The 14,038-nt window shown below is 43.2% G+C and overlaps 1 protein-coding gene across 4 annotated transcripts in view; it reads right to left on the bottom strand.

Moving 5' to 3' along the window:
- The window catches only part of MOCS1 (molybdenum cofactor synthesis 1), a 46,681-nt gene extending 32,899 nt beyond the window's left edge, over positions 1-13,782 (bottom strand). For 3 of the 4 annotated variants that reach the window (XM_026649590.2, XM_026649592.2, XM_026649593.1), the window contains exons 1-3: positions 13,595-13,782; positions 1,186-1,318; positions 598-765 (exon numbers count right to left, since the gene is read on the bottom strand). In XM_026649590.2, the coding sequence (XP_026505375.1) occupies positions 598-765; positions 1,186-1,318; positions 13,595-13,729 (436 nt within the window). In that variant the 5' untranslated portion in view covers positions 13,730-13,782. Of the gene's footprint in view, positions 1-597; positions 766-1,185; positions 1,319-2,862; positions 2,937-13,594 lie in introns of those variants that run through there. The other variant, XM_026649591.2, reaches the window with a different exon arrangement.
- Between the last annotated feature and the right edge of the window lie 256 nt (positions 13,783-14,038).

Raw genomic sequence — 14,038 nt, 5'->3', positions numbered from 1 at the left:
CATCTCTGGAGATATTTAAGAGTAGGTTAGATAAATGTCTATCAGGGATGGTCTAGACAGTATTTGGTCCTGCCATGAGGGCAGGGGACTGGACTCAATGACCTCTGGAGGTCCCTTCCAGTCATAGAATCTATGAATCTACAAAAGCCCACTGGGATTTAGTTTGCTGAGCCCAGGGGGTCTGACAATGGTGTGCCCATTGCACTCAACTACATATTTCATTCTCAAGTGATGCAACCACTGTCACTAACAAGATGTCAGAATGTCTTTGGGGAAAAAGAAAAAGAAAAAAAAAAATCAGCGCCTGGATGAAGTGCAGCTGGCTCTAGCTGAATCAAGGCAAGACGGATACAACACTGGTCAGAAAGAGAAAATGCACTGAAGAACTAGCAGAGACAGTGTCTCAACCTGCCACTGAAGGTATACAGCTCCCATTTGTCAGACAGGCACAAATAGGGTTCTCATATCATGGTAGGGAACATTCCCTCAGAACATAGCCAGCATGCCATGCTGCTCAATTTGATTAGGCCGAGACATCTTTGTGCTGCATGATTTGTGGCACTGCTAAAGGAGGATAAAACCAGACCGGAAACTTACCCACAATATCAACCACGTCAGGCCGGATGAGTGGTTCTCCACCAGTCAATCGGATCTTGTCCACACCTTCCTTCACAAAGAGCCTGGCGAGGGTGATTATCTCCTGGGTAGTGAGCAGCTCTGATTTAGGGGTCAGTTGAACTCCCTCCTCTGGCATACAGTACTGACCTGAATGAGCAATCAAGAAATACATGGGCAAAAGGAAGGATTAGCAAAGAGTCGGATCAGCCGCTGGCAAGGAATCAACACTGCACTTAGCTGCACTTTGCATAGCAATTGCCTATAATTGCCAATTGTTCTGTCTTGCAGAAATACAGGTAGCATGAACAGACAAGCCCACAGACACGGCTGCTGGCTTAATCTCCAAAACAACTTTACACCTACTTGACAGGTCTGTAAATCAAATTTGCCACTTAAGTCTGGAGGGAGGCAAAAGTATTGGTGTCACCAAATCTGTATTTTTTCACCCAAAAAGAGTTTTGGTTGAAATTTTTTGCCCAGCTCTAGTTCCTACAGGTGGACCTCCATATCCCATGGAGTACATGAACCTCACTGGGACATGGAGGGGGAAGAAACAGACAGACTTACATCTGAGGTTACATTTCTCAGTCAGGGAGATCCGCAGGTAGTTGTGCTGACGGCCAAAGCTGTCAGTCAGGAAAGCAGAGAAAGGGGCAGCATGTTCAGTTAGGAAACCTTTTCTTCTTGTGCTTGGCAATTCCTGAGGAGAAAAAGCAATAAAACAAATGATAGCTGTTTTCGTCTTCAACACACGTACAAATGTTAACTGAGTCTAAACTTCACAGGGAAATTATCATCCACATTGTACGGAAGGGAAAAACAGAGGCACACAGAAGCCAAGTGATTTTGACCAAGACCAAAGTGAGTCTCAGTGGAACAGCTAAGGAGTTCCAGGGGTTTCCCAATTCTCATCTCCTGCTGCATATTTAAGATAAAGGGGGAGGAACCATATTAAAGTTAGCCATTTTGTGTAGCAGTTGCTGTAGGCCTTCTCTGCAAAGTATTTTGCATGGACAGTTTGATTCTTTAAATATGTAAAGGCAGAGGGAAAGATATACACCCAAAATAGTCATCCAGAGGCCCTCGTGGTCCACAAATTGATCAACCTGGGCATGATCCTTGCCTAGCAGAAGAACTAAAAGTTAGAACTGACAGTACATCGCTAGCCTTCTGCCTGTGAAAGTTCAAGTATGAGGCAAAAGGCCCTGTCCAACGTAAGAACAAATTGGGCCACTTTGAACGGTCTTTTAAATCTGTTGGCAACAGCCATATTTAGTATGGTTTTCCGGCTTGAATTGTGTTAGAAGCCTTGTGCTGTGGACATGGCTTGGCTAACATGATTCCCAGCTGAAAGGCCCTGTGTAACTAGTCAGGGAGGCAGTGCTAAAACCCCTAATAGTAATATGACAGTGTTTTAAACAAGGCTGTAACTAACACAATGCTGGTCTCTTCTCCTTGTGTGTGCCTAAAAGTGCTAGAAGCATAACACATTTGGGACTACCCCTCTACCTCGATATAATGCTGTCCTTGGGAGCCAAAAAAAATCTTACCGCGTTATAGGTGAAACCGCGTTATATTGAACTTGCTTTGATCCACTGGAGTGCGCAGCCCCGCACCGCTGGAGCACTGCTTTACCGCGTTATATCCGAATTCGTGTTATATCGGGTCGCGTTATATCGGGGTAGAGGTGTAGTTACTCCAGGTTGTAACACTATCTGAAACCCCTGCTTCATCTTCCTGCATGTGTAGAGCCCTGCACGGATACAAAATTTGTATCTGCATCCTATCTGTGAGCTGTAAAAATGGTCTGCGGATATCTGCAGATTTGCAGGGCTCTATGCATGTGTAATTAAAGGAAGTAAAACACCAGCAAGGGCAGGGGGTCAGAGAACTGTACAATAGGGATCGAATGTGGGCAGAGCTAAGAAGAGACTCCCAGGCCTGGGTGGGATAGGCAAATCTAAGTTTCAAACAAGTGCTGCTCAAGACACAGACCGTATCAAACAGCAGCTAACAAAAGGTGGAAAGGGGAAAAAAAGAAGAAAGAAAGAACACCCAAATAGGGTGCCAACCCTCTAGGATTGCCTGGAGCCTTCAGGAATTAAAGATTAATCTTTAATTAAAGATTATATCATGTGATGAAAACGCCAGGAATACGTCCAACCAAAACTAGCAACCCTACGCAATGTTTAGTGCACTAGGGTTAAAGTTGAGCAGCAGCCCCAGGGCCACCGTTTTGCTTACTGGGCCATTAAGAGAAGCTGATGCTTGATTATAAACATCTTCGTTATAAATAATTCTGCATCTCATCCCTTTCACAGAGGGGTGCTGGTAGGAAATCATGGTGTCAGCAGCTGCTGGCTTCTTACTCAGTGTCATAACCCCCTGCTTATAACCTGACCATCTTCACAGCAAGTGGCAAGGACTCTGCTCTGGAGATCAACTACAGACCAGTGGTCCAGCAAAATGTCCCTAAGAATAAAGAATGGGAGTATTAGAGAGTTAAAGGAAAGTTTGTCTTTTACCTATTTCCAAGTAAGGAAATTGCAACCACTGATCCGCCGAGGGAGTTACCTCTATCTCTTAGCTACTTGGGGAACAAACCCAGACTTGTTTGTGGATGGGGATTAAGACTTTAGAAAACCCCTCCAGAAATATTTATTTTAAAAGCAGAGAGAGTGCCAGCATCTAAATTAACACATTAAAGTGATAGAACAGATTGTTCCCAGAGCAAACTAATTCAGAAAGAGCTATTTGCCAAACTTTGCTTCTGCTGATGCCTGCAGGTTCAACATATGTTGTGTGGAAGACTAGAATGCTTTCTCTAAGAGGCTCAAACTGCACCTGTATGCCTCAGAAATGCAGGTATGCTTTCCGTCATCTAGATTATATGGCTGGATTCTAAAATATTATACCAGCATAAATCTGGACACCGCTGAAATCAATGGAGCTACTCCAGATATGCACCAGTGTAAATGAGAGTAGGTTGTATTGTTGTACAGGCTTCAGAAGTCTTTGGGATTCTCTCTCCACTTCACAATAACGCAATATCCTCATTAATTTTATTTCTAAATCTCTCGATTTTTGAATAAACCTATGAATGGCGCCTATCAAGCTTGTACCTGGTTCTCTCCCCACCCCATATCTCAACTCTGCCAAGTTTAAACGCACCTTGGAGTTGGAGTAAAACTATATAAATGAGCTTCCCACCCATATTCCCTGTGGCCACTCTCCCTCCTCCACCTCCTATCCCATGGTCTATCATATCATTGAAGCCTCTGGCTAAAGAAATAGCTACTGTGAAAAAATTTGAAAACAAAACCACAATTTGACACAAAGGAACTGAGATCCATGGTCTGCTATTAACATGGAGAGCTGAGCCTAAGGTTTGAGACCCTGAAGACAGACAGGGTGACTGCAGCCAGTTTGCTCCCTGCCTTTGGGCTAATCCCCAACCACTTCCCATGTGAGATTACTCCTAAGCAGCATGCTGCAGTATATTAGCAAGTCTGGATATACAACTGCCTCAAAAAGCTTTTTACACTGTTAAGGTTTGAACAAGCACACTCAGATGAACCCCAAAGCTGAAGTCTTGGATGCACTGAGACCACAAGATGTACCTTTTCAAGTAGTTCTTTCATCTCACTCTACTGAAAGCTACCAAGCTTTGCCTACTAGTTATATCAGAGAACTAGGAGCCAGGGCTTCTGATCTCTACTCCCAGCTCTGCCACTAACCTGTAGGGTTATTTAACCCCACTGTACTTCCACTTCCCCACTTGTAAGACAGGGATAATACTAGAACCATTTTTATAAGGGTTTTCAGAGGCTCAAATGAGAGGAGCTATAGAATTACCAAGTGTTTGGGTTTTTTTAAAAATACCTACATGCTTTTATCTGGTGGTGGATGCTCACATTTCTCCATTTATATTAATGGAATTATATTAAGATTTTATGGAGACCAATTGAATAATTATGATTGACACTGAGCAGTCACTGCAGTGGGGGAGGTTTAGGTTGGATATTAGGAAAAACGTTTTCACTAGGAGGGTGGTAAAGCACTGGAATGGGTTACCTAGGGAGGTGGTGGAATTTCCATCCTTAAAGGTTTTTAAGGCCTAGCTTGACAAAGCCCTGGCTGGGATGATTTAGTTGGGGATTGGTCCTGCTTTGAGCAGGGGGTTGGACTAGATGACCTCCTGAGGTCCCTTCCAACCCTGATATTCTAGGATTCTAAATGGAACGAAATAAGGTTACAATAATGGGATGAGGTGTGTGAGATGCAGTGGAAATGATTCTTAGAAATGCAATGCATTTTGTTTCCATTAATGCTCTTCAGACACAACATCACAAAATCATTTAAGGAGACAGATTTTGTGTTAGCAAGTTAAAGAAAAAGGGAATATTTTAAGTCCTGTGACTACAGTGGCCAGTTCCAGTCATTCTAGCTGTCCTTGTTAGGTTATAATGGGCAAGGGGTTAAAGGTTAAATGATAAGATAACCTCAGACGTTAAATGAGTGACTGGACTCTAGGGCTGCATTATGTGGATGATATGGAGAGGATGAGAGAACAAGCCACGTGACAGATGTTAGTCACATCACTCAGTGCGTTACTGGAAGGAGCCCAGATACTGGGTTGATGAGCATGGTATAAGAACCTATACAGAGGAGCTATCCAAAGTTGCTCCTGAAAGAGCTCCAGAACTGCTCTGCCCGCACAGGTCGGATGCCAGGGGGTAAAGTGTAGAGGTGTACTTGTGAAGCAAGGATGCACGGCCCTGCCCACATTATGCCTGGCCAAGGTGGATTAAAAAAACAAACAAAAAAAATCAATGATTTAAAAAAAAAAAAAAATTTAAATCAGATTTTTTTGATAAAATGCTTTTTGAGGAAAAAACCTATCTAAAGATAGTTTTAATTAAGATACATTATAGCTCAAAGATATCTCATCATGGAATAGGGATTATAAATTCTAATTCTATAGTATGAGACAATATATTCATGTAAATGTTTAAGAAAAGTTTTGTAAATGAGTTCCAATAGTTCATGGATTAGGGACCCAATCTTATGGGGTTCCACAGGCTTCTGTATAGGTTATCTACCCAATGGGACTCAGAAATATTTAGTTTTGCAGTTCTCAACTGTGGATTTGTGTCTCCAGAGGTAACATGCTTGTTAACAGCAAAAATGTTTTAAATAAATAACTAAATAAATAAATATATAGAGGTGAGAAATAACAGACCTCAACTCTATTGTCCCTCTGGAAATTTGTGTACACAGAGTCAATCCCTTACCTCTCTCTAAAAGTGAAAGTTTCAAAAAGTTCAATGAATAGAAGATTTTCGGGAGAGGAAGTCTGGAGATAAATGTGAGAAGTGAGGGACATATGCTTGTTTTGTTAAAATATTATGTTTGCTGTTGAAGAAAAAAATCCAGAATACTTAACATTGTTGATTTAAATAAAACAATTTAAATGTCTGTCTGGTGATGTTCTCCTCCTAATACAGCATGGCAAGAAAATCCTCCAAATATTAATGATTAACCTGTTGAATTGGAGATAGTTCATCTCCCAATGACTTCATAAATATCTGCTTCAATTACCTTTGGTAAATGAAATAACCAAACAATCATTAATTTTCTGATATAGGTGTAAAACTAAACGGAAAAGTTTTCAAAATAAATCACTGTTTAAAAATGTATAGTGTCTACCTTCTAAAAATGAAACCTACATCTATCTCTGAGTTGTGAAGAATATGTATTAAGGTTATAACAATCAACAAGAATGCATTTTTATGTAGAAAACCATGATTAAATCGAGTCTTCCTGGCTAGTGATTTAAATCAAATCCACCTTGTGCCTGGCTCTAGCCAGCAGCGTTAGTCACTCCGTAGTTTAAACAAGGGAGCCCTAGCACTATGTTTAGAGATATTTACAATATCTTCCATACTCTAGATACAGCTGTCTAGTCCCCCTCAGAAGTTTTTTGGAGAAGATTTTCTGTGTGCTACTCCCGGGGGTGGAAGACAGGTAGGAGATGCACTCCCTGAACAGATCAGCCCGGCAGCGTAGGGCATGTGGGGTGGAACTGGGTGCAGCCAGACAGAGAGCAGAACAGTGGGAGGTGCAGAGGTGACATCTAATAGTCTAAGTAATTTTGACTCATTCGCAGCTGTTCTAACAATGCAACCCTTTTTAAAAAAGCAGAAAGATAATCCTTTTGTAGGAGCATAATCTTCCCAGAGACCATTGTTCAATTTACTTCAGTTCTCCACCTGCAAAGATCTTGTAATTAAATGGCAAGAGTCCAGAGGACTTTCGATACGGCTTGGCCAGTGGACTGGTAAGGTCTGAAAAGAGGCACGAAGCACAAGTGTCTGCTTACATGAAGTGGCGCATTAGCCCTGTTTGGGTACATCTACAGTGCAATTAAAAAACAAACCAACCCACCACACTGAGCCTCAGATCCCGGGTCAGTTGAGTCAGGCTCCCAGGGCTAAAATTTGCAGTGTTGACATCTGGGCTTGGGCTGGAGCCCAGGCTTGTAGACTCACCCCACTCTCCGGGTTTCAGGGCTTAGGCTGGAGCCCAGGCTCGGAAACTTGGCGAGGGGTGCGGGTTTCCGAGCCTGGACTCCAACCCAAGCGTCTACTCAGCAATTTTTAGTCTCGCAACCTGTGCCCAAATTAGCTGACCTAGGCCAGCTGCAACTGTGTCATAGGTCTTTTATTGCAGTGTGGTCATACCTTGAGTTACCAGTACTTCTGCTTTCGATCGTCCATTTTCAGCAGGCAGAAGGAAATCTAGGCCTGCTTCTGTCTGAAGTTTGCTTACTACACTAAAAGGGATACCAGATTCAGTTTGAACAACAGAACAGTATCGGGTACCAATACAGGACCCTGGCCCTCTCTGTTTGCATTTACCAGTAGGTAAAACTGATAACTACAGACACTCATCAACACACAAACAAGCTCTCAGCTCAGACCCTATACATGATTCATCCATGGTAACTACTAAGAAGGCTTCCAGTTGAGCAGGCAGTGGAGGAAATCTACCTTTAACTCCCAGGGGGTAGTGCAGACAGACCACATGGTGTGTCTGCCAGTTCTGTGTAGCCTTGTTGACATTAGGGAGTGCTACACCAGGCCTCCAGCTAGCAGAGAGAGATGAACCACCATTAGCTCTGGTGGTAATTTCTGGTAAAAAAATTCCCTAATGTAGACAAAGTATAAGAAAGAGCACACAGCCAAGTTTATAGACTTTTAACCTTTGCTCATCCCTCAGCTAACTTTGTGGTTGTTTCACATCCTTTAGTTGTTTCACATATTAGCAGATAACCAACAACCTTTGCCTATTATAAATGTGAAAGTGACTCTCTCTTCAAGGACACAGTCCCAATGTACAGCAAAACCTGCCAAGAGCAACCACTCATGGGAGTTCACAGAAGTGGATGCTTGTAAGAGGTGGTCTCTCTTCAAACGTATGGTATTGCCACCCTTACTTCTCTGCTGCTGACGGCAGCACTGCCTTCCAAGCTGGGTGCCTTGCCAGCAGCTGCTGTTCTCTGGCCGCCCAGTTCTGAAGGCAGCGTGGAGAGCAGTGGCTGCTGGCTGGGCACCCAGCACTGAAGGGAGTAAGAAAATGTGGCTGGTTGCAGATGACAGGTGGTTGCTCTTCAGTTTCTTCACATTTAAATTATAGGGGGGCAAGTTCCATGGCCTCTGAAAGTACTCACTTGTGACTGGTGGTCTCTCTTCAGAGGTGGTCGCTAAAGCAGGTTTTACTGTAGTTTTATAAATCTTTTAGCTATTTAAACATACTTTCTGAAATCAAGATCTGCTTCCTTAATTGGACTTTTCTTCAGCTGCATAAAATGGTTTGTTATTGTAATGTTGCTTGAGTGCTAGAAGCTGCTTGTAATTAAAAAGAAAATGCATTGATGTTTTTGCTTTTTCTAAAAAAAATAAAAATAAAACAGAAGTTCAAAGCGTGACCTAGTTATCAGTCATGACAATCTCTCATTATAACCTTAGAATCCGTACAAAATCTCCACCACAAGCATGCAAAAGCTGGTGTTACACAAGGTTATAAAAGATTGACAACTTTAAAGTGAATGAAGAGAGGAAAGCTTACTACCGAGGGCTTTCCCCAGTGAAAGCATGACTCCAACTGTCCCTCTCCCTCTGCCCAAGTGATGCAAACTGAGAGATTCACCACTAACTCATGTCATATGGATCGGCAGACTCATGTTGATATGGTCCCTTTAAAAGTATTCTTGTAAATAACTAACAATCTTTGCTTGGTGTGTAGCAGACAGGCTTGTGTAAAATAACCGAGATCATGTTTTCATCCTGACTGCTAGAAGTTCCTATTCATTAGCTTGTTGTCATATCCTTATACCCGGATACAGTTTAGGGGACTGATAATGGGAAGAGTCATAAGAATGGCCATACTGGGTCAGACCCAAATGTCCATCTAGGCCAGTATCCTGTCCTCTGACAGTGGCTAATGCCAGGTGCCTCAGAGGGAATAAACAGAACGGGTAATCATCAAGTGATCCATCCTTAACTACTTAGGTTTCTAGCTCAAATTGAGCCTAGGTTGGTGCTGACAGCAAGTTCCCATTAACTAATGGTTGTTCACAGACACGCGAGATGAGCTTGGTAGTTCTCTTTCCAATTTCTAGTGGGACTGTTGTCTACATTACCAAAAAACACACCTCTTCAGTTAGCACTCACTGGCATGATCAATAGCCTCAGTAGAAAGGCCAAGGATTAAATGGTTATGGACTCTGAACTATTTTCATCCCACCCTGAAAGGTCAGTTGAGGCACACTGATAGAGAGGAGCTGGGGAAGCCTGCTCTGCTACTGACTGTACTGCTACCTGATCTGTGAACAAAGGACTTCAGACTCCTGGGCTGTCAATCTGACACTTTATATTAGATGTTTAGAAGTTAGAACAGGGGTAGGCAACCTATGGCATGCGTGCCGAAGGCGGCACGCGAGCTGATTTTCAGTGGCACTCACACTGCCTGGGTCCTGGCCACCGGTCCGGGGGGCTCTGCATTTTAATTTAATTTTAAATGAAGCTTCTTAAACATTTTAAAAACCTTATTTACTTTCCATACAACAATAGTTTAGTTATATATTAGAGACTTATAGAAAGAGACCTTCTAAAAACATTAAAATGTATTACTGGCACGCGAAAGCTTAACTTAGAGTAAATAAATGAATCCTCGGCACACCACTTCGGAAAGGTTGCCGACCCCTGAGTTAGAAGATCACACTGAATATTTAAAAATATATATATTAAACAACTATTCCTGTAACTCTCTGTGACAGAGCGTCAAGCCTCCGGATGTGTCAGTCAGATTGTGCTTTCTAGAGTAATTTTTCCACAAATATAAAAAAATTTAAAAAGTTATCACCAGAAATATTAACACCCATTAAGAATATCACAAAATGGCCTAGCGCAGGGTTCTCAAACTTCATTGCACCACGACCTCCATCTGACAACAAAAATTACTACATGACCCCAGGAGCAGGGACTGAAGCCTGAGCCCCGCCATCCTGCGTGGGGGGGGGCCAAAGCCCGAGCCCCACGCCCCTGGGTGGAAGGGGGGCAAAGCCAAAGCTCAAGAGGTTCAGCCCCAGGCAGCCCTGGGACATTCTTCACTTCAGTTTCCAGAGACTATAAAGATTTAACAGACTTCTTTGACACTAACAAAAAACTATCAAGTGTTTGTCTTGACAAATCACTAAATATGCATTTGTAGAGGATTTTGCTGGGGCTGAAGAAACAAGCACGACTGGTCTAAAAAAAAAAAAAAAAAAAAAACAAAACAAAACCAAAAAAAAAAAAAAAAAAAAAAAACAAAGGGGCAGGGCTTGCACCATCATACTGCATGCAGGGGCAGCGCTTGGTCCAAAAAAAAAAAAAAAAAAAGCCCAGAGAAAAATGGCCCCCAAATTAAGTGTAAAACCCCACGGGCTGCAAGTAAGTAAAAAATGCCACCAAGTCTTTAAAAGATAAGCCCAAATATCACGTAATTTGAGCTACTTAGGCAACCCCATGGTGGGCCTGTCTAAGATACAGAAGGCCACACTGCTGCATGCTACAGCCTCACCCAACACATCCCTTCCACTTCCAGCCTTTTCCCCAACACCCAGATCTGCAACATGTATTGTGTGTAACATCTCATTTCGGTGCCACAAGTGGGTAGTATTCAGGGGATAACACCTCCTTCCTCATTTAGGTGGATGGCAGAAAGGAGCCCCATATTCAAACCCTACCGAGGGGCATGCCAAGTGGCAAACGTTATCATATTTAGAATATCTGCATAATTTACAGCAAGCAGCATCTGATTCTGGTGACCCATCTGAGTGCTTATTTTGTGGAAGGAACTTGGAAAGAGTATCCTTCCTGCCATTTGACCCCCAGAAAGGAGAGAGAAGAAAGGGGGATACAGAACTCCATTTTACATGGCATAACTGACATTGATTGGCTGCTTAAGTCGCAGGGGGATTCAGATGACATTTTAGACCACAATACAACTGCCACCACCATACACATAAAAGTCATAGATCTATCCACCAGATATCCCAAGTGCTCTCCTCTTCTCGCAAAAAAAGGTGATTGACAATATTCTGCTTTAAAACCTGCAAAGTAGCATTTAAAAGAGCAAGGTACTCCTGATTGAGCAATTTAAAAAATGCAGTCTCTAGGACAGCAATTTTAGGCTTAAAGCTCTGCTTGTGGTCACATAATTTAAAAAGTCTACTATGTGAACCATCAAAAACCAAACAACCATTTTTCTAAATTATTGAGCCAATTTTACTGACATGTAAGTTGTTTACTGTCAGTTTGATTTCTTGTAAAAAGTATTAAATTCACTGTCAGTTTAAAAATATTACTGACTTCCAGTAACCCAGAATCCAGCACCAGAACCTAGTCCCAGTCTATTTTTTGCTTGTTAAGGGGCTGCCATGTGAGAGAATAATCAATAAGTCATGTAAAAATTGTGATTATTCTGTATGTCAAGTCCTATTTTTGCAGAAGTGTGCCAGACACTTACATTCTGCATGTTTCGGTTGTGCCCTTCCACCCCCAGTTTGGCACTAAGGAGGTAGAATTAATTTTCGAGGCATTGAACAGTTAAATTGGGAGCAGCCTAGTTAGGACAATGTTTTTGCTGAGGAAATTCAGTTTCAAGACAGCTTTGCAAAGTAAACAAACAGCCTTCCTACTAGGAAGTCCACATGACCTCTTGGGTTACATCCAATTGATCACCAGATGACCAATTTCAACAAAGATGGCCACTTCTGGCATTTACAGATAATGTGCTTTTGAATAGTGTACAGTATACCCATAACGGAAAAACATTTCTGCTGAATGACCTGTTCACTACAAAATGGATAAAGGAGCTGGAATTTCACTATTACTAAACAAGAGAATAATATTACTGTAATTAAGAGATAAGTATTATTATTACACTTGAGACAAAAAACAGCCTGTAATGGGGGAGAGGAGGTATTATTGCTTAAAGTTAACACATACAGGTTGAACATTTTAAAATGCACAGAATTCCTTACTAGTAACATGGTAGATTATAAATACTGAAAGAATTAAAAAAAAAATCTAATTTACTTTTCACCACATATGCCATTTAACTGTTTTTTTCTCATCTTGGACAAGTGAAAAACTATTCAGTTTCATGATTGTTTTCAGTCAATTTCAGTTCCAATGCTAGGATATTATAGTTGCAATTACTCCAGAGGAATATTTAAACAGAAATCAGAAAATGTTGAATGAAACCAAATTGAAAGTAGTAGTACATTACTAAACCCAACACTTCAGTCTGGAGCGTAAACTATGTGATGTTACTTCCAATTATAAAATATTACTTGTACAGCGGTTTTAAAAAGTCATCCTTTACACAAGGACCTGCCCTTTGAATAAACTCACACTTACAATAATAGGGAACATTATTCTTAGGTATTTCCCCATTTTTTTAAAAAATAGATAAGATTAGAGGGATACGGTTTTCACCTTCATTTCCAGCTGTGAACTGTCATATGGCACTGTTGTCCCCTATTATCCAGCTGCCACATTCCAGTCCAGATGTGGTTACCTTTCACTGGTGAGAGCAAGGATTTCTGTACACAATATTTCTGTAAAGCACTTTAGGATCTCTTAAGGGGGAAAAAAAAGTGCTATCTAAAACCAAGATCATCAGTGTTCAAACAGTAGTTGCCCATCTCAGTATTAAGGGGACAGAAAAGGCAAAATAGGAGCACCTTTAACAGATTTATAAAAATTTTTCTACAGTCCACCCAATTTTTTCTTTCTTCTAGATAACTTCCCCCTCAAAGTAGCTGACTGTGCGACTCAGCTTTCCAAGAAAGACAGACTTAGCACCCTGCAGCTCACGGTGATAGGCATTTTCACAAGGCTACCTCCTCTATATAGATGTCCAAGGTCTCCTGGCACATTCGGTAAGAGCAAGTGGTTGTGCCAACATCTTGTTTAAAAGCCCTCACCTCCCTGCTGCTCAGCTGTTGACCCCCCCTCCCACGCATTCGCCCCAGAGGTGGCCTTGTGTCAGTGTTAATTGCTCCATAAAGTATGATCCCCCATTTCTCCCCTCAGCCACCCCCAGTTAGGCAACCCATAGCCTCCAAACCACCCTCTTCCTTGGCACCCTCCCCCTAAATAACGACTGCCCCATTATCCCCTATGCATATAATCCCCAGTGGCTGGCACTCATCTGAACCTCAAATCCAGTCACACTCTGGCCCCCTCTGCCTAGCTAACTCCCACCCCCCCAGCCCCTCTCCCCTGTCCCCCCATTTAACTCCCTCCTCCCCAGCTGCCCCCCACAACCTCCCTACTGAGCCAGACACCTGCCCGCCTACATGACGCCCCTCTCCCCACGCCGAGGCTCCCATTAACCCGCCGGGCTGCTGCCCGCCACTCACCTGAGCCGGGGCGGGGGCAGCCACCAGCGCTTGCTGCTGCTGCCGCACAGGAGCCCCGGAGCTGCAGCCCCTGCCCAGCCGGGCACGGAGGGGCCCCCGCAGGAGACACCCGCGAACCCCCTGCGCCGCTGCCATAGGCCCTGGCTGAGCCCGTCCCGCACGGAGCCGGCGCCTGCGGGGGCAGCTCAGGCTGCTTCTGCCCGGGACAATAGCAGATGCTGCTGGCCTGAGTCACGTGGGGGGGAAGTGCCCCCCCCCAACCAGCCAATCGCAGTGCGGGGACGGCTGAGGACGCCGTGCCGCATGCTGGGAGTTGTAGTTCCTCGCTTGCTTCGGGGACGCAGGTGGTTCCAGGCTGAATCCATAGGGAAGGATCGCTGTGTAGCTGGCAGGCGAGGATTAATCCTAGACGCCCCGCTCAGGCAGCTCACCAGGTCCTTGACC

Source organism: Terrapene carolina, unplaced genomic scaffold (assembly GCF_002925995.2).
Source record: "Terrapene carolina triunguis isolate 2854851 unplaced genomic scaffold, T_m_triunguis-2.0 Scaffold85, whole genome shotgun sequence".
Taxonomy (NCBI): domain Eukaryota; kingdom Metazoa; phylum Chordata; order Testudines; family Emydidae; genus Terrapene; species Terrapene triunguis.
The sequence above is the reverse complement of the archived record's forward strand: the minus strand, read 5'-3'. Positions and strand labels throughout refer to the sequence as shown.